Here is a 26,723-nt window from a genome sequence, read left to right on the forward strand (position 1 = left end):
TGCAGGAGACAATAGCTGAAGAGTGATGAAGAGAAAGCATAGCAAGAGGTACAAGTTCTCAGCTCCAGCTTAGCAGACAGCAGCAGTGGTGGCAGGGGAACTCCACCCCCAAGAGCACCCCGAGGTTGGTCCCTGGCATGGGTGAGTTCATTTCTCTCTGAGGCTGGTGAAGTTTTGGGGCAGGTACAAACCTGTGGCCAGGTAAATGCAAGGCAGGGGAGGAGGTTGAGGAGCAGCAAATGGAAGACAACAGTGCCTAGAAAGCAGAAGGTCATCAAGCCTCTGAGGAACAGGGCAGCAAAGTGCTACGTGGGGGCAGCAGGAGCAGGGGAGGCCAGCTGAGCTGGCAGGGGGTGGGAGTGTGTGAGCATGGAGGGTGGCAGGGGCTAGAGATGGCTCCACACAGCATCATCTTGAGGGGACACAGGTGAGAGGTGGGGAAGTCAGATGGTGGTTTGGTTTCTTTTCTTCTTCTTTTACTAAAAAATAAATCACAAACTAGATCTCTGTAGGCAGAAAGGGTCCCTGGGAGGCGTGGGGAAGGGAAGCAGGGAAGTCTGTGCTGGTTTGGTGCTGGTGGTGCGGCTACACCAGGCTGCGAGAGCCGCTGGAGTACCTGCGCCTCTGAAGCAGGGAGCCGGGGGGGCAGTACTGGTGGGGGTGGTTGTAGGGGGGAGGGGGAGGGGGCAGGGGAGGCTGATGGAGCAGCTTCATGGGGGTGCCGGGGAGCCCGCCGCCCACGGCGCGCCAGGGGGTGGAGGTGCAGGAGTCGGAGGAGACGTAGCGCGTCAGAGTCTGGTTGAGGGCCGGCTCCATGCGGGCCAGGCAGGGCTTGTCCAGGACGATGACTTTGACGATCTGCTGGCACTGCACGAGGGTCCCCGCCGAGGCGGGGTGCGAGGGCACCAGTGCTGCCTCCAGCCGCTCCCGTGGCGCGCTAAGCCGCGTGCTGGGCTGCATCCCACTCTCGGGCCCCGGGCTGGAGCTGTGCTGGTACGTTTGAAGCCTGTTGTGAATTGACACCTAGTTTAGAAACAGCCAAGAAGCATTACACGTTACAAGACTTCTCCCATCCGCGGCTGCTGGCTGCCCTGAGCCCCCGCCACCGGCCGGCCTCACATGCACCAAACCCTCCCGGCCTGAGAGATCGGGACAGGCTCGGCCCCAGCTGCGCGGCTCCCCCAGCAGCGCCGTCCAGCCCTGTCCTTTCCACCGGGTCAGAGGCAAGAGCCTTCCCGAGCGCGGGGCCAGCTCTGGCTGTCAAACAGCACAGGGAACGCAGCTCTAGCGGAGGAGGCGTCCGTGGAGGCTCACAGTCGTGAGCAGACCCCAGAGGCCATGCCCCGGTCCCCAGCAGCTAAAAGGAGAGGGGAAGCAGACAGCAAGGGCTCAGATAATCGAGGCTGGACGTTTCAGCAAAACAATGGTGGCTGAATCTGAGACAGAGAGAGGCAGAGAGATTCAAGGCTTGCCCGGCTGCCTGCCTTGCTGAGCAGGAAGGAGCAGCACATGCCTGGCTAATCTGTGTACGAAGGGAAAGCAGAGATCTGACACACTCGAGCACAAGGCAGCTCCCTCTGCTCTGTTTGATGGCTGTCAGTGGAAGGAAATGATTTTCAAAAAGAGAGAAAAGAAAGAAAAAATGCCCATCCAGCTCACACAATGGGAAAAGAAACTCATGATGGAATGGCAGCAGATTAGATAACCTCAGAGAAATGGAAATGCTTCTCTGCTTGGCAGAGTATCGCTTGTGCAGCTGAAAGGGGGAAGGGAAGCAGGGTCCTCAGAGAGATGCTGGTAATGGAGTCAGCTAAGGGAGCTCAGAGTGCAGCCTGAGCCCGGCCTGGAGGTCCCTCAGCAGGGGAAGCAGAGCAGGAAACAGCACTTCCCGAAGGGTGGAGGAAGCTACAGCTCTGCCTGGCAAGGATGTGGGCTGATGATGGAGACCCCAACCCACAGCAAAGCTGCCAGTTAAATAAAGAATGCCAGACAAGTGACAAACCCTGGGCAGGGAACAAGTGCTTGCAGGCTGGCACGGCGCTCCCAGCCGGGCAGGGGTACCGATGGGCTGCGGACAGTAGGGGCACCCCATGGTGCAGATGCTGGGCTGCAGTGCCAGCAACCAGGGAGGCCAAGCTGAGGAGTGGACACACTTCCCATCACACTGGGATAAGGAGGAGCTCTGTGTCCTCACTCAAGCAAGGAGGCTGCTCAGACTTGTTGCACAGCAGGACAGAATTTCGTGTCAATGTTTATCCAGGCAGTGTGCTGGGCCTGGAGTGGCAGGAGTCATGGAAACCATTCTCCTCCCAAAAGGAATAGGAACCTGGCTGGGAGAGGCAGCACCTGAAGGAAGGTGGTGTCTGCAGGGCAGTGGGGTGCTTGCCAGGGGAGAGAAGCTGCACCCACTCCCCACAGAGAAGCTGAACTCGTCAAGTAAATATCTATGACATGAGGGGAAAGAACAGCCTGGAAAAGGGAAAATTCAGAGCAGTTCCAGACAGGGGAAGAGTAGGAAGTAGCAGACCAAGATTTTTTGTGTGAAGCTCACATTTTCCTGTTTCCTCACAGGCAGTGGGTGTAGGGGTGTCTGTGAAGAAACAGGCAACCCACTGGATGCTAGTCATCCCTGCAAAGAGAGAAGTACACAGGACAGCCAAGCTCCCTGCCTAGGAAGGGGAAGCTCTAGGGAACGCCTGGTATACAAAGGCCATGCTGAATCCCCTTCCAGGAGAGGCAGAGGGACAGAGCTGCAGAAATTGTGCAGGGTAGCTGGGCTGCAGGGAACTTGCATGTGATGCTGCATGGAGTTAGCATGTCAGGGAAGTCCTTTGTGGAGCTCTCAGTCTCCCCATAAGCAGTGGGGTGGGTTAGTCTCTAGCGTTCTGGAGCTTGGTCCATGAGGGATGTTACAGTTATAAAAAAGGATTGAAAATGCTTTGAAGTTTAGTTTGGATTTGAAAGTTGTATTACCCGTCCTAGCAGTAACTTTTAATTGTATCTCTGGAAATTGGTAAAATTGTCAGTCTGGCTGGGGAGGCATTGATTAAAACCTGAGAAAAGAAACAACAGAGAATGTGAGAAGAGCTGAAGTGAGAGAGAATTACTTACCTCAGCTGCTCTGCACTCTACTTACCTCCACTGTGCTGTCTGAGACCTTCTCCCCCACATCCTTCTTGCCTTTGAAATGAAACAAAACATCTCACTCATGAGGCCTGTGTACCTCTGCTCAAGAGCTGGCCCTTCCACTGTGGACTAGAAATCTACAGGAAGAGATGCAGGGCCAAGCAAGGCCCTTGCCTGCAAGAACAAACCCAGACCCTCCTGCAACCAGGTAGCTGCTTAGCCAGGTAGGAGGAGGCCCCGTTGGGGTCCTACCCTTAGGTCCTAATCTCAGTGCTGTTCCAGTGAGCTGGTAACCACTCACCTCTGCACCTGATTTTTTGCTGGCACACAAGCCAAGGCATGAATGGACACAAAGCCTTTGATAAACAGAGGCCAGTCCAAGATGTTGGTGAAGAGGCTAAAGGCAGTCAATAGAGCTGGCATGGTGTTGTATCAATTCAGGGGAGAAAATGTGGGCCAGGTCCTCCAGAAGTTACCTATGCTCCATTAGTTCTGCCTCTTTGCTAGGTCTCTCAGCTCCAGACTGAGCAGGGAGGCTTTGCTGGCTTCTCCAGAGGATCTGAAGGGCACACCTGCTCTGGGGTTTGCACTGTTAGCCCAAGGCTACCAACCTGAGCATTTCTTTTTGCAGCTATTCTCACAGGAATTAACGAGAGCACATCTGCAAAGGCAGCACTGCTTGACCAAGAGAAGCTGGGTGTCCTTTTACCTGTTGGAGAACCTTGCTTAGACTGTAGCTCCATCTGGGCTCCGTTGGTCCTTAATGAGAGAGGCTTTGCCCCTTGCTGTTTCTCCAGCTCCCCTGCAGGACAGACATACAGAAATGGATGAGGACAGGGAGAGAGGGAAGGACAGCAGCATACTGAAGGAGCAATATGGGAAGTCAGCAAGGAGAGTTAGTGCAAGAAAATAAACAAGGGAGTGTCAAGAAGGGGTGGGGAGAGAAACAGCCAAGACAAAATACAGAAACTGGAGAGGACTTGGCATGGGGAGGAACTCCTATCTCCCCAGGACCTCCTATGTATGACCTCAAGTTAGACAGAACAGGTTATTGCCACACAGGTAGGGACCATGATGCTGAGCTACTTTGTCTCATACAGAGAAAGGACATCAAAGACTACATGGACATCTGATCTGTGTAAGACAGGTCACAGAGGAATACATTACAGACTGCTCATCTCCTGGACATTCCTGGAGCGAAGGACAACTCTGATAAGCTACCAGACCTGTTTTGTACTTCTCAGCTATATTTGCATCTATCATATTTGCATAGTCAAAGGAGTCTGGGATGGAGAAGAGTCTTCTGGGTCTGACAGTCCAGGCTTCACTATTCCAGGCATCATTAGTAGTTACTTCCTGCCAGTTGTCCTGCCAGGTGGTGATGCAGCCTGACTGCCTTCGTGGTGAACACGTGAACAGTTGTATACAGACTCAAGCTACTCATTCCCTTTCCTCCTGCTCCTGAAGAACATTTCCTTTTCCCTGTCTCCCTTGTAGAGAGGGGCAGTGTGATGGCTTTGGAGTGTGAATTGTAGTAGAGGCCCTTACATTCAATTCGTATCTGCTCCAGCTCTGTGACTTCTGCTATTGACTCTTTCAGATCTTCCACAAACTTCTGCATTTCCTCAGCTCCGAGAGCACAGAAGTGTAGTACCTGCTTCTTCTCTGAGCCTGACACTGGAGTCACCAGTGTGATGCCATGGGGGTAATCTGTAAAGAAGACATGTCAACAAAATGAAGAGGTGTAAGGCACTCTTGCTGGAGTAGGTGGATGCTCTGGTGACTCTGAAGGACAGAGAGCTTCCAACATGAGTCCAATCATCTTGAGTGGCACCTTGGGAGTTTGTAAAGCTGCAAAATGTGGGAAGCTGCAGCACTGCAGCCCTTCAAGGGAACAGAAAGGCCAAGCTGCAGCAGCAAGGCAAGTGCCACCAGCACCACAGTGCTGCTCAACCCAGCAAACTCCAGCTTTTGGTTCCCTTAGTGTTACATTGGCTCTGGGAACCTGAGCACAAAGGTACAGCCCAGCTGCAGTGCATGTACACTAATGCACGAAGTAGGGGCAACAAACAAGAGGAGCTGGAAGCCTTGCTGCAGCAGGAAAGTTATGATGCAGTTGCCATCACAGAGACATGGTGGGACGACTCACATGGCTGGAGTGCTGCAATTGACAGCTACAGGCTCTTCAGGAGAGACAGGCAAGGGAGAAGGGGTGGAGGGGTGGCCCTGTACATCAGGGAGGCACTAGATGCCATTGAGCTGGAGATCAGGGACCATCAGGTTGAGTGCCTGTGGATAAGAATTAGAGGGAAGACCAGCAGGGCAGACAACCTGGTTGGAGTCTGTTGTAGACCACCCAACCAGGATGAAAATGTTGATGAGTCATTCTATAGGCAGCTTAAGGCTGTCTCAGCATCACCTGACCTTGTCCTCATGGGCGACTTCAACCTGCCTGACATCTGCTGGGATCTCAACACAGCAGAGAGGAGGCAGTCCAGGAGCTTCTTAGAGTGCATGGAGGACAGCTTCTTATCCCAGGTGCTGAGTGAGCCTACCAGGGGCAAGGCTCTGCTTGACCTCCTCTTCACCAGCAGGGCAGGGCTGGTGGGGATGTGGTGGTCAGAGGGTGTTTAGGGGCCAGCGACCACGAGAGAATTGAATTGTCAGTACTCAGCCAAGCTAAGAGGGGCAGCAAGAAGACCTCCACTCTGGACTGCCGGAGGGCAGACTGCAGGTTGCTCAAGGAACTAACTCAGAAGGTTCCTTGGGAAACAGCCCTTAGAAACAAAGGGGTCCAGGAGAGCTGGACCTGCTTCCAGGAAGAACTCTTGAAGGCTCAGAACAGGCTGTGCCAGTGTGCCGGAAGATGAGCCCCGGGGCAGACAGCCTGGATGGGTGATGAGCTTCTGAAGGAACTAAGGGGCAAAAAGAGGGTGTATCATCTTTGGAAGGAAGGGGAGGCAACCCATGGAATGGTTAAGGATGTTGCTAGGTCTTGTAGGAAGAAAATTAGGGAGGTAAAAGCACATTTGGAGCTTAGGCTGGCCTCTGCTGTGAAGGACAACAAAAATCCTTCTATAAATACATTAATAGCAAGAGGAGGGCAGGGACAACCTCCACTCCTTGGTGGACACGGAGGGGAACGTTGTAACAAAGGATGAGGAAAAGGCAGAGGTACTTAACACCTTCTTTGCCTCAATTTTTACTAGCAGGACAGAATGTCTTCCAGACAGCTGGGCTGCAGAGCTGGCAGAAGGAGCCAGGGAGCAGCATAGTTTCACTGTGTTCCATGAGCAGGAGATTGGAGCTCTCCTCAGCCGCTTGGATCCCCACAAGTCCATGGGAGCAGATGGGATCCATCCTAGGGTGCTGAGAGAGCTGGCAGATGAGCTGCCAAGCTGCTCTCCATCATTTTTCATCAGTCCTGGCTCACTGGAGAGGTCCCAGAGGACTGGAAGCTGCCAACGTGGTGCCCAGCCACAAGAAGGGCTGGTTGGATGAGCCAGGGAATTCCAGGCCTGTCAGCCTGACCTCAGTGCCAGGCAAGGTTATGGAACAGTCATCTTGAGTGCAGTCACACAGCACTTAGAGGATGGCCAAGGGATCAGGCCCAGCCAGCATGGATTCAGGAAGGGCAGGTCCTGCCTGACCAACCTGATCTCCTTCCATGCCCAGGGGACTGCCTGGTGGATGTGGGGCAGGCTGTGGATGGAGTCTGCCTGGACCTCAGCAAGGCCTTTGACACTGTCCCCCACAGCAACCTCCTGGCCAAGCTGTCAGCCCCTGGCTTGGATGGGAGCACACTGCGATGGGTTAGGAACTGGCTGGAGGCTGAGCCCAGAGAGTGGTGGTGAATGGTGCCACAGCCAGCTGGCAGCCAGGCACTAGTGGTGTGCCCCAGGGATCAGTGCTGGGCCCTGTGCTCTTTAACATCTTCATTGATGATTTGGATGAGGGCATTGAGTCCATCATCAGTAAATTTGCTCTGCAGAGGGACCTTGACAGGCTGGGCAGATGGGCAGTGTCCAAGGGCAGGAGATTGAACACATCCAAGTGCCAGGTTCTGCACATTGGCCACAGCAACCCCAGGCAGAGCTACAGGCTGGGGTCAGAGTGGCTGGAGAGCAGTCAGGCAGAGAGGGACCTGGGGGTGCTGGTTGATAGTAGGCTGAACATGAGCCTGCAGTGTGCCCAGGCAGCCAAGAGGGCCAATGGCATCCTGGCCTGCATCAGGAACAGTGTGGCCAGCAGGAGCAGGGAGGTCATTCTGCCCCTGTACACTGCACTGGTTAGGCTGCACCTCAAGTCCTGTGTCCAGTTCTGGACCCCTCAGTTTAGGAAGGAGGTTGACTTGCTGGAGCGTGTCCAGAGAAGGGCAACAAAGTTGGTGAGGGGTTTGGAACATAAGCCCTACGAGGAGAGGCTGAGGGAGCTGGGGTTGCTTAGCCTGGAGAAAAGGAGACTCAGGGGTGACCTTATTGCTCTCTACAACTACCTGAAGGGAGGTTGTAGACAGGCAGAGGTTGGTCTCTTCTCCCAGGCAAGCAGTAGCAGAACAAGAGGACACAGTCTCAGGCTGCGCCAGGGGAGGTTCAGGTTGGATGTTAGGAAGAAGTTCTACACAGAGAGAGTGATTGCCCATTGGAATGGGCTGCCTGGGGAGGTGGTGGAGTCACCATCATTGGAGGCATTCAGGAGGAGTCTTGATGGGGTGCTGGGTGCCATGGGTTAGTTGTTCAGGTGGTGTTGGATTGGTTGATAGGTTGGACACGATGATCTTGAAGGTCTCTTCCAACCTGGTTTATTCTATGTATTCTATGTATTCTACTGCAAAGTGCTTTGGAACCGGTGGAGAAGTGAACTACATGTAAGAGGTCAACAACACTTTTTTCTCTTGTGGCAGATGCAGAGCAGAGGTTGGCAGCTGGAGTCAAAGACAGAGCAGACATCAACCCTGCAGTGACAGGGCTTCTGCCTCGTCTTTATTTCCATCACAGCTGTTAGCTGTTAGCACAGCCTGGCTGGGAAGAACTCTGTCCTTCAGAGTCACCAGAGCACCAGAGCAGAGAGAACAGCACAGTGGAAGAGCTGGGGGTGTAGGTCTATGCTCAGCACTGCCCAACAGGCAAAGCACACAGCAGTGCAGATGAAGTGATGTGCCCAGAGAGGGAAAATATCGTAACAGAAGGCCTTGAGTTTTAAAGATCAGCTTGGGTGCAGGTAGATGGTGGCAGGAGGTCCAGCCAGAAGCAGAACAAGAGCCTTCAGGGACTTGCTGTGCTTGCCCCTGGACTTTCTCTACCTTTTGCTTAACTGGCCAGTGTCTCAAATCCATTTTCTTCTCTCTCACACCTCTCTACATTCAATTTCTGTCTTCCCCTCCCCTGTTTTCTGTTCTTCCCCACTGCTCCTGCCTCTGCCCACTTTCCCCACCCTCTTTACCGAACAAGTCAAAGGACCAACCTGCTATTTGCTGCCAGCCCTCCGCACCCTTCCGTGGTGCCCCAGATGCCTTTTCCCACCCTCTGTCTCATCTGTGCAGATAAGAAGATGTTTAGGACATCTGCTTGTCTGTCTTTGCAGGAGATACTAAATAGGATGTCTTTGCTAGAAGCTCCTGGGGCACTCCCAGGGGAGCCATGATGCCCCTGCTCTGATCATCTGGGGGCTGAGTTATGAATGACTCTTCTGTGCACACAAGGATGTGAAAGCTCTGGTGTGTTGGAGAGGGTTGGGTGGGGAGGGAGTGACTTATGCTTCCAATAGGGTAGAGGAAGGGTGTAAACATTTAGCATGGCCACAGTGCTCCTACGTTCTTCCTTCCTTGCAGCATGTTCTGCAGGTGCTCACAGAAATCCCAGTGGGCATCAGTCACTTGCCTGGGACTGCTGAGCAGCCCCTTGCCTGTGCCAGCAGGGAGCCCATCTGTTTCTGGAACTCTTCCACCACAAAACCAGCCTCAGTCATGACACATCATGGCTATATTCCCAGACCATCAAGGTCAGGCTGACTAGGGCTGGCCTCTCGCCATCTTTGGTGGGTGCTGGTCCAAGGGCTCTGCTTCTATCTGGGGAAGCTTTCAGCAAAGCACAGCATGGCACAGTGCAGGGAGGCAGCAGCAGCACCTGAACCTTTACCTCTGTCAAAGGCAGAGGTGGGAGTTGTGCCTTTGGGCAGGAGGGAAGAGTGGCTAAAGCTGGCAGCAGTGGTTTTGTCAGTGAGTTTCTCCACCTACAGTCGGCTCCTGAGAGTTCAGTGAGACAAACCTGGGGACTGCCTGCCTCATTCCTCCCCACTACTCTCTGCCACCATGAAGAGCCAGATCCTTCAGTGAGCATAAGTTCAACCCTCCTGCAGGTTCTCAGATCCAGCAAGTGGAACCAGAGCTCTCTTCTTATCACACTGTACCAGAGCAGTGATATTCCCAGTGCAAAGCCTCAGTTTTCTTCCCTCCACTTCTAACCCTGATGGTATCTCTCTTCTGATGTGAACTCATATTGTGTGGCACAGCCCCCTCCCTCCTGCTTCTCCTTTTCCCTGTCAAACTTCTCCAGGTGGTGCAGGAGCAGTGACTTACATTCATTCTCAAACAGATGGAACTGCATCCCCAGCAGGCCGACTGACTTGCAAAATGTGTATGTTGAGGAGCTCTTCTTCTTGGGGCACAGCTTGAGGATCTGTTGGAGGGAGAGAGAAATCGTTGGGCAAGGTGCTGGGGAACAGTGAGACAACAACAAGGCAAACTGCAAGCCCTGTTAATTGTAGATGGCAGTAATACTTGGTGAGTGCCAGACTCCTCACACAGGGAGCTGCCTGGCCTGCTGCTCTGGCAACAGCTTCTGAAGTCCTGTGTGCACAGCACTGGGGCCACTGGTTTTTCTCTCTCCCCAGAATGCTGGCTTTTTGATGCCCACATTTTGGACTTTGACAGGGTGAAGAGAAGCACCTTGGGAATACCTTAGAGCTGGGAACAAGATCACATCAACTGCTGCACTGCCCTGTCCCCCTCAGTGCCAGTTCTTACAGATCTGATTGATCCCATGGCGCAGAGAGACAGCAAGGAGCACCTCTTGTGAACCTCTGCCCAGGTTCACAACTTTACAAATGGGTGCAGAGGAATAGGTGGGGAAAGCTCTCTCATCCTTTGCTCCTACAAAAGGGTTTGGGTTTTGCCTTACACTTGCAACATCCATGGGTTTATTTTGCCATTGAATTCAGCAGAAGTTCCATCTTGCTGGCCTCCTCCCAGCCTCAGTGCACCCCTGCCCTCCCTTGTACCAGCTGCCAAGGTTGCTGGCAAGACAGTTTTTAAAGTACTGTCATAGAGTCACAAAGTGGTTTGGGTTGGAAGGGACTTTAAAGATCATCGAGTTCCAATCCCCATGCCATGGGCAGGGACACCTTCCATTAGTCCAGGCTGCTCAAAGCTACATCCAACCTGGCCTTGAATACTATACTATGAACACAAAGGGCTCCAGTACGTAGTATTTACTCTCCTACAGCCTTTGCAGTGTTAGAAGGCAGTGGTTTCAAAGTGTCTGGCAGGGAAGATTGAAAGTGCACAGAAGGGCTCTGTCTACTATAGTACAGACAAAGAAATGAACCTCCCTTTCATGAGATGAACCTCCCTACTGGCAAAGGCATGAGAGAGAGCAATGGCATTGCTTGGATGGCTGTGGGATGTGACAATTTCTTTTTCCAAGGGTTAGAAGAGTTTTGGATTTGGTAAGCTTTTAACAATGACAGACTCACAGCTGTGTCTTACAATGCTGAGGGAGCAGGAAATGGCCTGTCCTCAGGACAGGGGAATGGATGCTGTGGGCTGGCTTTAGATCTCTATAAAAAACAGGGCAAGTTTTATCACTGCAGTGCCTATATGCCAGAGCACACTCACCACCAGCAGGTCATTGAAGAGAAAAACTTCCCTCTGGTGAGCTGCCTGCTTCTGCACTTTGTTCACATCAGTCACTTCGTACAGGCGGCTGCAGCAGACCAGCCGGCGATGGGGCACGGACAGGACCTGCACAAGACCCAGAGAACCATACAGGGGCTGAGGGAAGTGCCAGTGTGGGTCTCTGCCACCCTCAGCCTGCACAGCCCTGTCCAGTAACAGCAGCACAAGCCAGTTCTGCCCACTGCCCACTCAAATTGTCTCTTCACTGCCACTCCTCACCAACACTCTTCCTGCCAGTGCAGTAGCAGAGAGCTCTGCCTCTGTGATCCAGATAAAGCAGAGGAGTGGGGCAGGTTACAGGCACAGGTCTTGTTCACACATCCTTTCTTCATCCACTCCTGCCTTCCAGTCATTGGTGACTGCCCATCCTCTCTCACTGGACATCAGTAGGTGTCCTGGGCTTTTGGAAGCAGCTCTGCTCATCTGGGGTAAGCAGTATGCATGGGTGCACAGTGCAGACTGGGTACAGCTAAAGAAGCTGTCTCTGCTTGTGGGGGTCTCTTAGCCCCAGTAGTCCCTAGGGAACTCATTACAGAGAGATGGGTGAATTGGTTTTTTTCAATGTCCTCACAAGGTCTTGGAGTTTGGAACAGTGCAGAGCTATCACCAGAGCAGTGGCAAGAAGGACCTGCATTTGCAGGCAGGAGCTGCAGTGAGATTCTGGAGACAAAATGCCTGCACCAGATACCGTCAGCTCGAGCCAAGGAGATCCCCAAAATGAAGGAGGAGTGAGACAGAAAGGAAGGAAGTGTTTGGAGAAAAAGGAGTGAATTCATCAGGACAAGCAAGGACAGTATTATGGAAGAAGTGCAGGGGCAGAGAGGAAGAAGGCAGAGAAGAGGACTGAGAGGAAGGTGGGGGTGGCAGGGGTGGGTGGCTGCCAGGGGGTCGGGGTGCTCACCGTTTTCATTCCAACTATGGACTTCTCCACTTTGGTGACATAAGTCACGTGGTCCTCATTGGATTTCAGCTCTTTCTGCTGGATCCTCTCATAGATCCCCACCACCAGCTCCCGGGGGATGTCAGCACCGTCGTCCACCCCTACCAAGCACAGAAAACGTGGGACGGGTGTCATGGGCTGAGTTGAACCTGCTGCTGTTACCCACACCATGCTGCAGCTTCACAAAGAAAGTGCTGGCTGGAGCAAAGTGTGATGGGGCCTGAAGCTCAGACTGCACCATGGGAGGCTTCCTGTTCTGCCTACTGCTTCTGGGTTCCAGGTTCTTGGGTGCTGGCTCTTTTCCACAGGGATGTGTGGGTTTGGGCTAGCTCTGGTGCTGGGTTTCTGTTTTATGCTGTTGGTTTTTCCCTGTATTCCACTGTGCTGCTTCTGCAAAAGGCTGAGCTAAGGCAATCAGGCATTGCATTACTAGATTAATTAGGTGATTAGCTAAGGTAGTTGTGCATTGTGCTTCTGATATCTTCTGTTACATTAAACTCTTATCTCTGTATCTCAGCCCTGAGTTGTGTCACTCTTCCTCTTACGTTTGTGCTGGGGGAGCAGGCAGCTTAGCCCTTGTGCTAAACAGGGTAGGCAGGGAGAAAGGGAAAGGGAAGAACCAGTGGTCCCTGACAGGTGAATGATGTCTTCTGCAGTGTGCAGTGCTGGGAAGGCTGAAGACAAAGAGCAAAATTTCACTGTAGGCTGTTGCTCTAGCCCACCTAATGCACCACCAGCAGGGATTGATCTCCAAGGGCAATTCATTGTGGTTCTGCATGGTGGCTCCTTTCCACGGGTACTCTACAGTTTTATACCCCCAGTTTCACATTCATGTATCTTGGGCCACTCAGCAGCAAGCCCTGCATTGATTTCATGTCATCAGAGGTGCTAGATGTGGAGGAAAGCTGTGATTCAGATGCTCCTGCCAATGCAGGCATCAGCTCTCCTGCTTGCTCAGTGGCCACTACCATTTTCCTTCTGTGGTGTCCCTACGAGCAACATTTCCCATTGCTCTGTCTGTGATATCTCTGTCTTGGCCCTGTCCCTTCCTCTTTCACCTCTCCTTAGATAACTCTCCCGATTTTGCTGTCTGACTCTTGCAGAGCCTTGCAGAAGAGTTTTCTCTCACCCTTCCCTGAGCCAACCACCACCAATTCAACTGCCAGTCTCTGACCAAATCCCTTCAGCTGTTTTATATTGATTTTCTCTGCCTTCTCTCCATCTCCCTGGTCTGAGATGTACTATTCTGAGTGATGCAGGAGAGGTACTGCTGAGGAATGGAGAGGCACTGTCATCTGGCTCCCTTACTCACATCCTTGTGAATGTAGTCCTAACACCCTGCCTTTTGTCAAAGAGGCTGGGGAAGCTACTGAGCGGGGCACAGGCGAGTCTGGAATGAGCTGTGCCCCCTGTCTGTGACTGGTGACCTTCCCTCTAGTGAGCAGCAGTGTGTGACACCACGACACGAGCTGTCCCCCTGTCTGTGACAGGTGACCTTCACTCAGTAGTGAGCTGTGGTGTGTGACACCATGGAGGTGAGTGACCCTCATGGTGGCTGAATGCATTGTGATGAGAACTGGCAGATTTTCAAGCAACTCCAGGTGTAAGCTGAAATAAAACCACTTTTGAGTTAGTGCTATCAGCTGCAGTGCCAAAGGGGCTGCTGGCAGCTGGCAGCCCCATGCAGCAGCTGAGGAAATCACCTGAGAGAGGACCTCAGAGTCACATTATAGCAGTCTGAAGCGGATGACGAAGTGGCTGTCAAATTGAGGAAGGTGTGGGAGGTTCAGACAATGCTTTCTGAACAGCAGTCAGGACAAAGGAAAAAAAGTAAAAGGAACCCACAGAAGTTCAAAATCTAGACAGGAATTTAGGCTGGAAAACCTGAGGGGGCTTCATCTGAATTGCATTATGATCTCAGAGGTCTTTTCCAGTCTTAATGGTTCTATGATTCTATGTGCAGTAAGAGACACTTGGATGATGGCTGACCTGGGATGACCTAGGAGTGAACATGGCTGGGAAACCAGACAAGAACTTAGCTGTCTAGACATGATGTAAAACTTGCCAAACAATAGTAAGCTGGTGTAGCAGATCTGGAATGAGGAGGAGGTAGTGGCTCTACCGTGATTATGTTGTGACCGCAGCTGAAAGAGTGCTTTTAGCAACCTCTTACCAAGATGGGGAGGGCTGACCTTGAAAAACAGAGGAACACTGATTTGGGGAACTGATGTATCAGAAACTGCGAAGAGGCAATGTATGCATGAACTCTGTCATGCCTACAGTTGCTGTAAGTAATTGCAAGCAATTAAGAAGGGGAAAATTTAGCCTGAACAGAATGCAAATGTGTTCAAACATTCCAAGCAGCAAGGAGGGAAAGGGCTTCTTTAGCATGATCCAGAGTGTCTAAGGAGAGAAAATGCAATACAATGGACTCCCTGCCTCCACGCAGGGAGATCTATGAAAAGAGGAAACCATCTCTCAGGGAAGAAGGGTGGGTTTGAGAGGGCTGGGCAGCTTTAACCAGAGGACAAAGCTCACATTTTCCTCTTCCCAAGTATCTTTAGAAGACACCTCACAGGGCCCTCCATGTCTGGCTCACAGGGAGCAGCAGCAGCCCTGGAGAAAGGCAGCTCCACTAGGTTTTTGCCATCTTCTCCTAGGCAGCATTTAGACCAGCAAGAAAGCAAACAATCAAAGCAGGACCCTCACCTCTTAGGTTGCGAATGAAGTCCTCCAGCATCATCTTCCTGTCAGGCTTGATGTTTGGGCTGTACATGTCCGTGTTGAGGAGGATGATTGCAAAGGCCAGGATGAAGATGGTGTCAGGGTTGTGAAACTGCTGGACCACATCTGGGTTACACATGCAGTACCTCTGGCTGCAGCAGGAGGGATGCACACACTTAACACAGAACATAGGACTCCTCTGCCCCAGGGTGCCAATGGCTTCAGCACAGGTGGATCAAATCCCTCCTTTGACTCCACCTCTCACACAGATGAGCAGGAACTGATTGCTCTCTGAGGGCAAACTCACTCGCCAGTGGCTGAAACAGGCTACTGAAACTTCATCTTTCTTGTCCTCAGGAAACCAAAAAGCAAGTGAGGCTGGGGAGGACTACTCAGGCAGGTGCCACTACGTAGTAGCAGCTGTCTAATCCAGCCTGCCTTGCTAAGGGCAAAGCACTCCTCTGGATGCACCAAGGGAGCAATGCAGCATCCCTGCAAGCCCCTGCACAGCTCTTCCTGTGAGTCAACAATGAAAGGGGAGTCTCTTGATGGCAGACATGGCAGGACTGGCCTCACTCTAGCCATCTGTGCCCTTCCTGCCACAGAACATCTGACAAGAACACAGCTTTGCTGCTGCAGCAGCTCCAAGGACTGTTCTTCAGAAGCCACTCCATGATCACCTTCACTAGACGGGAGGTCCATGGCTACCTGTTCCATGGCTGTTTTCTGCCTCAGGTGTGTTCCCTGGTGCAGCAGTGTGGCTGCAGTACTCCTTCTCTTACCTGAAAGCCTCAATGAGCCGCTCGACCTTCTGCGCCTCCCCCTGCACGCGGATGTGGGCCTGGAATTTCCGCAGGGCTTCGTCCAGCTCCATGCCCGAGAAGTCCATCTCGTCCACCACACAGCTGTGGGAGGGAGACACAGCCTTCATCAGCTCCTCTTCCTGCAGGGGATGCCAGCCAGGCTCCTTCACTGCTGTGCCAAGGCTCAGTTCCCATGAGAAATGCCACGGGAGAGGCCCCAGGAAACCTGCATCTGCCTAGATCATGCTTGCAGCTGGCTGTCATCGCAGACAGAGGACCCCTGTGCTCTACAGCAGGAGAGCAATTCACATGCCTGAACATACATGCATGGATCTGTGTGTGTGCACACACCATGAGACACAGAGAGAGAGAGATCTGTCTCCTATCATACCACATACACCATAGACACACATGGATACATGTCCAGAGGAAGTGTGTAGATATGTATTGATATTATCAGTATCTACAGAGATAACAGATGTCTAGATACCCAGATTGGCATACCTGTGCTATACCAATAGCAACAGGGATGTAGATCCATTCAGTTCTGCCTTTCCTATCACCTGGTAATCCTTCAAACACTGTCCATTCACCTCTCTTCCACAGAATCACAGAAAGCATCTGGTTGGAAGAGACCTCCAAGCTCAGCCAGTCCAACCCTTGACCCAGCACTGCAGGGTCAACACTAAGCCATGTCCCTAAGCACCAGCTCCACTCACTGCTAAAACACCTCCAGGGATGGTGACTCCAGCACTGCCCTGGGCAGACCATCCCAGTGTCTGAGAACCCTCTCTGGGAGGAAATAGTTCCTAGCATCCAGCCTGAACCTCCCCTGGCAAAGCTTGCAACCATTTCCTCTGCTCCTGTCTCTTGCCACCAAGGAGCAGAGGCTGCCCCCTCCTCACTCCAACCTCCCTTCAGGGAGCTGTAGAGAGCAATGAGGTCTCCCCTCAGCCTCCTCTTCTCCAGCCTGAACACCCCCAGCTCCCTCATTCCCTCTTTGTAGCCCAGGGGCTCCAGGCCCTTCTCCAGCCTCACTGCCCTGCTCTGGACACTCTCCAGCCCCTCAATGTCCTTCTTGGAGTGAAGGGTACAGAGCTGAACACAGCACTGGAGGTGTAGCCTCCCCAGCGTTGAGCACAGGGGGAAGATCACCTCCTGTCCCTGCTGCCTAGCCTGTTTCTGATCCAAGCCAGCACATGCACTTGTTCACTGCCCACCTATCCATCCTTTTCTTATCTCCATTCCTTGGGCACTTGTCCCTTCTCTTTTTGCCCAGTGAATCATTTGCAGCCCCTGTCTTCCTCAAGTCTCTTCCCTCCTGCTCAACCACTGCAGCCACAACATTCACTGCATCACAGAATCAGGGCTGCAACATCAGCTGGCTTGTACCACCCAGGCTGGGTAAACCTCTGGCCAAGCAGCCAAGCACCAGGAGCCCCCAGCAATCCTTTCTGTCTAAACCTCTACTTGTTCTATACAGTCCTGCCCCTTCCACACAATGTTTTCCATTTCCATCACACTCCAGTGCCACACTTCCCCGTCTGCTGGTTCAACTCCTGCAGCTCAAACATCAGCATCACCCCTCCTGCCACAGTGATGCACTGCACACCAGGGCACGCCCTTCAGAGACCCCCAAGATGCCCAAAGAAGGGGATGCCACCTCTCCTGTTTCACACTAAAGCATTTTCAGCTTGTGAAAGTCCTGCTGTTAGTCTCCAAGACTTACTACCACAGTTCTTGCAGTCTGCATTGGTCAAGTAACCTGCTTCTTATTCTCTCTGCACGGTATTCTGCTCGCTTGTAAGGGCAACACCTTCACCACGTGGCCCCAGCGCATTCTGGTAGCATATTCCTACCTTTTATGTTCAGACCCTTACTGCAAGCATTAATCAAAGGACCAGACTCAGAAAACTCTGCTCATTGCCTCCCTTAGGCCCAGCTTCCCAGCTCAGCAGAGTCTGCAGGCACTAATGTTTGCATTAGCCACTTCTCCCTCTCATTTATGATTCCTCTGCTAATCTCTCTCTCTTCCACTCTGAACTAACAATTTCTCATGTTGAATGTTTTGCTGAAGTCCAGAATTAACTTCTGCATGTCCCTTGTATAGAAAAGCAGTTATTTAACAGAGAAAGACATTGAATTACTCTTCATTAATTTTCCCCAAGACAGGTTGTCTGGGGCTGTATGAGGAGTGGTGGAGGGAAGATAGAGGGGGAGAGATTAGCACTCTTCTGGATCCTTTTGTTTCTTAGGATGATCTGGAAATTTTACCAAACATATCCCTGTTCTTTTAGTGGTTTCTTCTTCCTTTCTGTGACAAACTTGGGGCAGCCTCTTGGTCTTGCCTATAGCTCTACAGTTTGCTGTAGGCTGTTGGGAAGAGTTTTGTGAGCTAGGCTGTCGAGTGCTACATGCTAGAATAAAAATCTGGGGCATCATGTCTCAAATGGGTGGGGGATAGGCTCCAGTGCCCAGAGATGTCTCTCCATTCCCCAGCTGGTTCAGGAGTTCAGATATTACTACTTAGCCAGAGCAACACCCACAGGAAAACTTATGAAGAGTTCTGGCTGAACACAGAGTGTTGTGTCTTCTAGGGCCAGAGTTGCTCAGCTAGGAAAAGTGAGCTCTTTCCCTGCACAAAATGTAGGAAGGAGTGGTGAGGAGCCAGGGCAGAGCAGCAGTGGGGCTGCTCTCTCAGGAAATCTTCCATTAAGTCTTCTTTTTCCCCTCCGAGAGGTGGCCTGCAGAAACCATCACGAACGCTTTCTGGCAACAGCAAAAACTTCTTCCCCTGCTGCTTTCCTTTCTCATACCTATGCTCCCATGTCCCTTGGGTTACCATAAAGGCATTCTGCCTGCTTCTTGGAATTCATCCCTGATGGTAGGGAAGGTTGTGACTGTGTTCACAGCTGCATCCACCTCTGCCGTTAGACTTCTGTGATGATGTTTCTCATCCTTTCTGACACATGATGCTTCTCAGCACCGACTCAAATGATTGTCTGCTTCCTGAGGTGTGAAAGCAGAGTCCTTGCACACATCAGTGAAACCTGCTGAGGTCACCCTAGTAACCCCAGTCCAGCAGCATTAAATCACATACCTTTTTGCTCTTTTTGCTCCTTTTCTCCATGACCAATCCTTCCCCCGACTGAAACACATTCTCACCTCTGTGTAGGGGTCTTAACAAATAAAGCCGATGCCCTTGACACAGAAAGCAGCAAGGCCTGCTAGGACAAGCAGGGTGAGGCAGCTGCTTATTGCTCTTTTCAAACACAAACAGGCATTGCTTCTCCACTGAGAGTTTCTTTCACAGACTAACAGGTACAGGTTTACTCTATAAGCTCCCAGATGAACTCCTGGGAGCGTCAAGAAGGGTGAGAAAAGTTGAGCTGGCAGAAAGGACAGGTTAGGAAGAAAGTCCGCCTGGAGCACAGCCAGCCTGAGCTTGCAGGGGAGTTACCTGACAAAGCCTGTGGCCAAGCCCTGAGGAAGAGCTCCTAGAGGAGCCATCAGGTACGTTGCTACTTTCTGGTCCCCGGCAGACAAAAAACAGTGGATCACAGCTGTCTGCTATTTTCTGAGCAAATTTGACATGGCAGAGCCAAAGAGCCTTGTGCCATGGGGCTGCCATGTTCCTGATCCTCTTCTGGGTGTTTGCAAGTATTGATGCCTTGCCTGACCTCACTTTTCTGTCACGTTTCAGAAGGCACTGCGGTGCCTGTGCCAGAGCTGCCCTGAAATGGAAAGCAACTTTTCTTTGTGAAGCCACAGCAAGAAGCTCTTTTCTTTCTGACACAGAGACCTTGGAAGCTGACACAGGGTATCTTGGCAAGTATGCTGCAAAAAGCCCTTTGATCTTGTCAGCATCCAGAGCTGCACTGCACCAGGCTGTGCACCTGAACTCACGAGGGACTTGCCAAAGCAGGAGACAGGCTGAGCTGAGTGCGGATGGCTTTCGGCATCCAAGGAACAAACCAGCAGCCTCACGCATGTGCCAGACCAGGGCTGGCTTCATGTTCACACAAACAGCAGCACACCTGTGAGGTGCCTATGCCAGTACCACCAGGAGGCCTGGAGGATAACAAAGCAGGGACAGAGTACTTAGCTTATAAAATCTCCTGCTGTTTCAACTCCTTCCTTCCCCTGGACTTGCAACAAACCATACCAATAGCCTCACAGAGCACGCAGAAACGTATTTGTCCCAGTACCCACAGGGACAGGCCCCAGTGTGCACAGGGAGCTCCATCTGTCCCGAGGCGTTTGCCAGGCAGGCATCTCACAGCTGCAGAGAACTGCACCCCAAGGGCCAGGTGACAGCACCTCAAGGTGGGCTCTCGATCAAAGACGGATCTTTTTGCTCAGCTGTTTCCTCTGTGGTGACCATACTGTCTCCTAGGCTGCAGAGCATAGCTGACCCCAAGACAGGGTGGACATGGGGCAGCAGAGCTGCAAGGACTTCACACAGGGCGAAGCACGGCAACAATGCCTTGCGGCATTGGGCTCAGCGAAGGCAGGAAGCAGCTGTATGGTGTGGGGCTGGAATCTGCTTGCCCATGTGTAATGACCTATTTTCCATCTTTTCCACTCAGGTGACAATGCAGCAGGAGCTGGACTGCAGCTAAAAGTGTCTGTAATGAACCTGTAGCCCACACTCAGGGAGGGAACAAGGGGGAAAGCAACCAGGTGGAAAGTTAAAAACCACAAGGCACAAATATATTAAGAAACACATCCCTCCTCCCAGCTCCCCTAATCCCAGGAGCTTTATGAAGATGAAGCAGGCTTAGGGTGGGCTGCAGAGAATGTCCTTGGGAGGAGCCTGCCCTGCACATGTTAACTAAGGGTCTCAGAAGGAAGAGTGAGGAGGACTCACTGAGTCCTTGCACCAGCAGCCACAGGTGTGTGTCCCAATCCTGCCTTCCATGCTCTCCTTGTGCAAAGATAGCCTCTAGACTGGAGACTTTGGCCCACACCAATTTCCTTTTTCCTGGGGGATGCTGCACTACCTGTATTGTCTGGTGTTTTTTTCCTGGGGCTGAGTCACAGCTATTTGCCTTCCCAGGGCTGTTGGTGGCTCACATGGGAACTCACCTGGCCATCCACTCCTTCCCAAGCAAGCAATTTCCTAGTGTACTGTAGCTTGCATAAGAGCTGCCTCACAGGATGGAGAGCTCAAGCTCCCACTCAAGCCACAGTGGTCTTACAGGGAAAGGATCTGTCTAGCCTTCACTTTCCCCTCCAAGGGACATTTGGAACCCTTTTTCCCCAAGGAACAAGGGCAACTGTTGTTGTATAGATGTCTCCTACAGGAAACCACTGTTTGCCTGGGCACCTAAGCAGTTTCAAGCTATACCTTCAGCCTTTGCAAGACCAGCACAGGGAAGTTGTTCCTACTCACAACTTTGACCTGTACAACAGCTCTGCTTGCAGCAGGAGGTCAGAACTGCCCAACATGCTCTTCCCTCTGCCTTGTTTCCATCACATCATTATCTGTTGCTCCACAGCACAAGCTGCAGCACTGTGCTGCTCAAGTCCTCCTCTAATGCAAGTCTGCTATGGATCCTCTGTTCTGTGCCTAGTGAGAAGGGGAAAGAAGGCTGGTTTGGGCTAACCTGTCAAGGTCACTCCGCCAGCCCCAGAGGAATCTAACTCTTCTTTGAGAGACAGCCTCTTTGCTGGGCTCCCAGCTTTGTGCTTTCCCTCCTAAGAGTGGGTTTTCTCTCCCTGACTTCCTTTAAGAGAAAGAAGGCAACCCAGGCTTGGCAGCCAGGCCAGCTGCTCACCTACAAGGAGAGTGTGTGTAACAGGAGCTATCACCAAGCAGCCCTCAGCTCAGCACAATGTCTCCTCTGCTTCAGTCCCTGCCTCTTTCTCCTCTGACAGCAAATGCTCCAGGACAGCCACTCCTGCACTTCCAAGCCCCTTGACCTGCACACAAACCATGCAGTACCAGCAGCAGAGCTGACTCCATTCACAGCATCACTGACATTATACTGTTCATGAACAAAATATAAATGGAAACAACTCCTGAGTCAGAAACAGGTGGAGGGGACAAATAAACTGGAGCACAGACAAATAAACTGAGGAGCACAATCAACAAATATACACAGAATGAAGAGTGCACATAAAGAAATAACCCATACATCTGAGATGGTGCACATCAGAATGCAGGGCACAGGAGGAATGAAGGACTGGTTGGCAGGCAATTAAATGTGAGCCAGCGGTGCCCAGGTGGCCTAGAAGGACAATGGCATCCTGGCTTGGATTGGAAACACTGTGGCCAGCAGGGACAGGAGGTGACCATCCCCCTGTGCCCAGCATTGCTGAGGCCACACCTCCAGTGCTGTGTTCAGCTCTGTACCCCTCACTCCAGGAAGGACATTGAGGGGCTGGAGCCTGTCCAGAGAAGGGCAACAAGGCTGGAGAAGGGCCTGGAGCACCTGGCCTACAAGGAGGGGCTGAGAGAGCTGGGGGTGAGAGGCTGAGGGGAGACCTCATTGTTCTCTACAGCTCCCTGAAGGGAGGTTGGAGTGAGGAGGGGGCAGCCTCTGCTCCTTGGTGGCAAGAGACAGGAGCAGAGGAAATGGTTGCAAGCTTTGCCAGGGGAGGTTCAGGCTGGATGCTAGGAAATATTTCTTCCCAGAGAGGGTTCTCAGACACTGGAATGTTCTGCCCAGGGCAGTGCTGGAGCCACCATGCCTGGAGGTGTTCCAGCAGCCTGTGGAGCTGGTGCTTAGGGACATGGTTTAGTGCTGACCCTGCAGTGCTGGGTGGAAGGTTGGACTGGATGAGCTTGGAGGTCTCTCCCAGCCAGATGTATTCTGTGATGCTGTGAGTCTGTGATGATGTGTCTCATACTGAAAATACAAACCATGACTTTTTCAAAGTCATAAAATGATTTGTCTGTAGTACCTGCTGAGTAGCTTTGCTAAAACCTGCTCAGTACAAGTGCAGTGTTTCAGTGGCTCAGGCTGCCTCTCTTACAGCTGCATTCCCTGAACTCGCAGACAATAGCAGCTCTGGGATAGGTCCCACCTGGCTGCAGGGCAGCTTATGGAAGCATATTCCCAGGGGAAGAGGATGGGTCTTACTGTAGGATGTTGGACCACAGTTGTTGCTGTGGGATGCTCAGAATTGGCTCCAGATGGGACTGATCTGTAACAGCAAATGTCCAAAGCTAGAGGTCCAGCCTCAACTAGCACTCAGAGCGAGTCAACACTTGAGGGATCTGTGTCTCTCCATTGACTAAAGGAAATAACTAACTGGTGAAAGGCTTTTAACTTGGTGGTGGCTAATGGTGGGTCAGATAAATCCTACTTTTAACAACTGAAGCCTTTTCTGCAAGAGAAATGACTTACTGCATCTCCCTGAGCAGACAGGCTCCTTGTAGCTGACTTGGGGCTATGGTTTAGGGGTGACCCTTGTAGAGTAGGGTTCTGGGTTGGACTTGGTGATCTCGAGGGTCTTATTCAACCTGAATGATTCTGTGATGTATGACAAGGACTGCCAGACACTGCTCTCTCACTTGATCTCCTGGCTAGTGTGTTTAACTTGTGAGTTATCCAGGCACCTTTAGTGGGTTCCAAGAAAATCAGGTGAAGGTTGAAAAGTAGGAAGATGGAAGGGAGAATTTTAGGGCATTTAGGTGCTGAGCATGCAGGTGTGGGAAGGCAAAGGTGCACACCAAAGTGCTCAAGCCTCACACTATGCTTGCTCTCACTCATGCCCCTGCCCATACACATATAAAAGGCTTTGCAAGCAGCATGGCACTTCCCTGGAGCTTTGCATTAACTAGGTGGGCAGTAAAGAGGGATCATCCTGACAGTGTTAAATGCCACTGTGCACTCCTGACTCTAGGGACAGGCAGCAGTTTGTCAGACAGCACAGCTTCAATACCTGTGGAAGCCAAGAGAACTCTACAGTGTATTTTCTGGCTGCACTTACAGCTGAGTCTGGAGTTTGTAACCTGAGCAGCTTTGCCCACCCCCAAATGCACAAGGGAAGCTGACACTTCAGAAGATGTTTTAAAAGCTGTCCCATTATTTATTCATGTGACCTGGCTGCAACAGAAACACTGCTTACAACACACAATTCTAACACAAGACTCCACATCCAGCAAAAGCCAAACTAACACAGAACATGGCATCAATAATTGAGATTGCTTTGTGGCCAGGAAGGCTCCAGGGCCAGCTCTAGGCTATTACAGAGCAGAGATCCCTCCCTCTGCATACAGGCTTGTTCACTGCAGGTGGTCAGAGCCTGTCCAACAAGTACTGCCTGCTCATGGCCTGCCTGCCTGAGCATTGGAGCTCCATAGCAGTATCAATGGCTGTTCCTCTCCTGCCCACTTGGGCCATAAACCTGGCTGTGGCACTGGACAAACTGCAGAGAGGCCACAGTAGTAGCCTACAGTAGTAGTGTCCTGTCTGCCACACGCTCTCCAGGGAATGCCATGTGCCCTACTGCTGGCTTGCTAAGCGCAGGCAGATGTGGGGACGGTGAGACTGCCCTTGCAGAGTCCATTCCTCAACCTCTGCCAGTGTTCCTGAGCTGGACTGATTGGAGTTGGATGGCAAATAAGAACCAGACAAGGACACAGACACTCATAAAATGCCCAAACATCTCTGAGCTGCCTCTTGCTCCCACGCAAACTACTCACCAGTTGCCATTAGCCCTCAAGCTGTAGTGCATTGGAAATGCCAGCACACTGTGCTTAACTGCCAGCCCTCTTCCTCCTCAGCATGGACAGCAAAAATACCCAGGTGATAATCCTGGGCCAGCATTTCTCCTGGAAATGCCTTGTTTCCATGCATGGCACACTGCTGGTTGTGCAGCCATGGCCCAGCCAGCTCTCACAAGCACCTGATGAAAGTTTGCTTGAAAACCTCAGCAACCATTGCTGAACTCAAGCTCAGACATGACACAGGAAGGCAGTGGAAGAGCCTGCAAACAGCATGGCTCCAACAGCCTCAATTTGTGTGGCTTTTCCTTTGTGCTCTAGAACAATTTGTGCATACTTTATGTCTACTCTTGTCTCTGCCTGTAAGGAAGACAAATCATCAATTTATTGTGATGAGGTGGTGACAGCATAGACTCTAAGTGCAAGAGTATCATCTGTTGCCCAGAGAGATGAGACATAGGTTTGAACCCCAACCACAGGCTCAGCTGCTTGATGTATCTCCATGTCCACAGAGTCCATGACCCCAATGTGTCCATTCCCACACAGCCTGAAGAGCTGTTCCCATCTCTGAGCCTTGCTTACCACATGTATAAATAGGGTGGCAGGGTCACTCTTTCACCAAGTATTTGGTGAGCTACAATGAGAGGTGCAGTGGAAACTGAGAGTAATGAACATGATGGATTAGTGCCACCTGCTTTAGTCACCCTCCTGCAGCATGCAGAGACAGGACAGGCAGCCACAGCGCAGCAGGTCTTGGGCACTGAGGCTGGGAGGCAGACACCAAGCTGTGCGATAGGGGCTGATGCCGACACGAGGTTTGTAGGCGCAGGAGAGGCAGAGTGTGGCCATGTGCAGGAATGATGCCAGGTTCAGGGCTGAATTCAGGACCAACAGGACAGCCTACTGCTATTGCAGTATTTTCCTGTCTGTGCTGAGGCTGTGTTTGGACTTCAGCAGAGTATCTGTCAGGGGAAGCAGCCCACATATTGCTTGCTGGAGAAAAAGAGGCAATTACTTCTAATTGTACCTCTCAGCATGAGGAGATTGGAGAGAACATGTGTCTGGTTTCTGGCCAAATCAATACCCATACAGTATATTAAAAAAAGAACAGAGCTGGAGCAAAGGTCAGGTACCTGCAGTAATAAGCAGCAGAAACTGCAGCAGGAATGCATTTTGAAATCTGGGCCCAGGTTTTGTTCTTGACCTGGCACCCTCCTGTCTTTGCCTGGAGGAGAAATGTTGTGTATATTGGATTCAGGATGTCTATTTGGCTTGGTTCAAGAGAAACCACTGCAGAATTTAAGGAAGGCAGAGAACATTTTGGAGAATGGGAGAAAATAATAAAGGATTGTCGTGGTTTAGGCTGGGTGCTGGCCCAGATGCCACTGCGCAGGCCACACCTGGGAGGTCCCAAGGGGTGGGCCCAGCCCAGGGGGTGGTCACAGGGACCAGGTATTCCATTCCCATAATGCCCTGCTCCCCTATAAAAAGGCCATGCGGGGTCTTCACTTCCTCTTTCGTCCCCTGCTGCTGCCTGGGTAACATGGCGTGAGCCGCCTCCCTTGGGCCTGCTCAGGCCCAAGGCTGGGTTGCGGGGGGGAGAAAGAGCCCTGGGGGGGTTTGGGTGTACCCCCAGGTGGGGATGGGATGTTCTTGGGTATGTTCTGGGATCTCTCTCTTTGTCATGGTGCTTGTGGGTCTCTGTAAAACTTTCATTGTTGTTTGTTATTATTTTCCTATTTAAACTTTCCATCACTTTTTTGCAATCCGTTTGCCTGAGTCGTTATTTCTGCCTGTGGTGGGGAGGGGACCTGCCCCAACCCATTACATTTTTGGCGCCCAACGTGGGGCCAACTGCAGCTCGGATTGCAAAAGATGGAGAGTTTAAATTTAGTTCTGGGCGTCGGTTTGGGTTTGGGAAGTTGGGGCTCAGGTTTTGTTGCCGGGGCGACTGTGTGAACTCCTGTGGACTGCAGAAGGATAGCTGGTGCGTGGCTGATGGCATGGAAGTCCCTCCTGTTGCTTGGGAACAGCGAGGGGTGGCTCTTTCTGTGACTTTCTGCCCAGGGTAGCTTAAGAATGCTCGAGTAGCCTAAGAAGGCGAGACCTGCCTTCTCCTCGTTCTCTGCGGAGCGGCAGGGAGCGGAGGAGGGGCAGCGGCAAGCAGAGCGTGGTCGGCCCGCGGCCGCTGCGGGGAGCGGACACCCGCGGCGAGCGGGCAAGCGACTGCTGGAGGTGACTCGGACTCTGCATCGCGGCGACAGAGACGGCAGGGGCCGGGCCGGGCCGCGTTCAAGCGGCGGCGGCGGCACCGCCCGAGCCGGGCTGCGTTCAGGCGGCGGCGGCAGCTGTAAATCTTTCCCTGGTGTTTTCGGACGTGTTCCGAAAACGGCGCCGAGCACCTGGCTCCGCCTCCTCTCTTCTCAGCGAGCTGTGCTGCAGCCGCCCCCTCCGGGGGAGGGCTGTGAACCGGATGCGGTGATGCCTCGGTATGTGAAC

General features: G+C 52.1%; 1 protein-coding gene across 4 annotated transcripts in view; it reads right to left on the bottom strand.

Annotated features, from left to right (window-relative positions):
* Positions 1-410: 410 nt before the first annotated feature.
* IQSEC3 (IQ motif and Sec7 domain ArfGEF 3) overlaps positions 411-26,723 on the bottom strand; it is a 128,397-nt gene continuing 102,084 nt past the window's right edge. Inside the window, exons 6-15 of one of the 4 annotated variants that reach the window (XM_054167625.1) lie at positions 15,527-15,649; positions 14,730-14,896; positions 11,982-12,121; positions 11,021-11,146; positions 9,704-9,803; positions 4,675-4,836; positions 3,836-3,928; positions 3,137-3,180; positions 2,974-3,053; positions 898-1,006 (exon numbers count right to left, since the gene is read on the bottom strand). In XM_054167625.1, the coding sequence (XP_054023600.1) occupies positions 2,979-3,053; positions 3,137-3,180; positions 3,836-3,928; positions 4,675-4,836; positions 9,704-9,803; positions 11,021-11,146; positions 11,982-12,121; positions 14,730-14,896; positions 15,527-15,649 (1,030 nt within the window). In that variant the 3' untranslated portion in view covers positions 898-1,006; positions 2,974-2,978. Of the gene's footprint in view, positions 1,024-2,973; positions 3,054-3,136; positions 3,181-3,835; positions 3,929-4,674; positions 4,837-9,703; positions 9,804-11,020; positions 11,147-11,981; positions 12,122-14,729; positions 14,897-15,526; positions 15,650-26,723 lie in introns of all 4 variants that reach the window. The other 3 variants (XM_054167624.1, XM_054167623.1, XM_054167626.1) reach the window with 3 other exon arrangements.

The sequence above is a fragment of the Dryobates pubescens genome, chromosome 15 (assembly GCF_014839835.1).
Source record: "Dryobates pubescens isolate bDryPub1 chromosome 15, bDryPub1.pri, whole genome shotgun sequence".
Lineage (NCBI taxonomy): Eukaryota > Metazoa > Chordata > Aves > Piciformes > Picidae > Dryobates > Dryobates pubescens.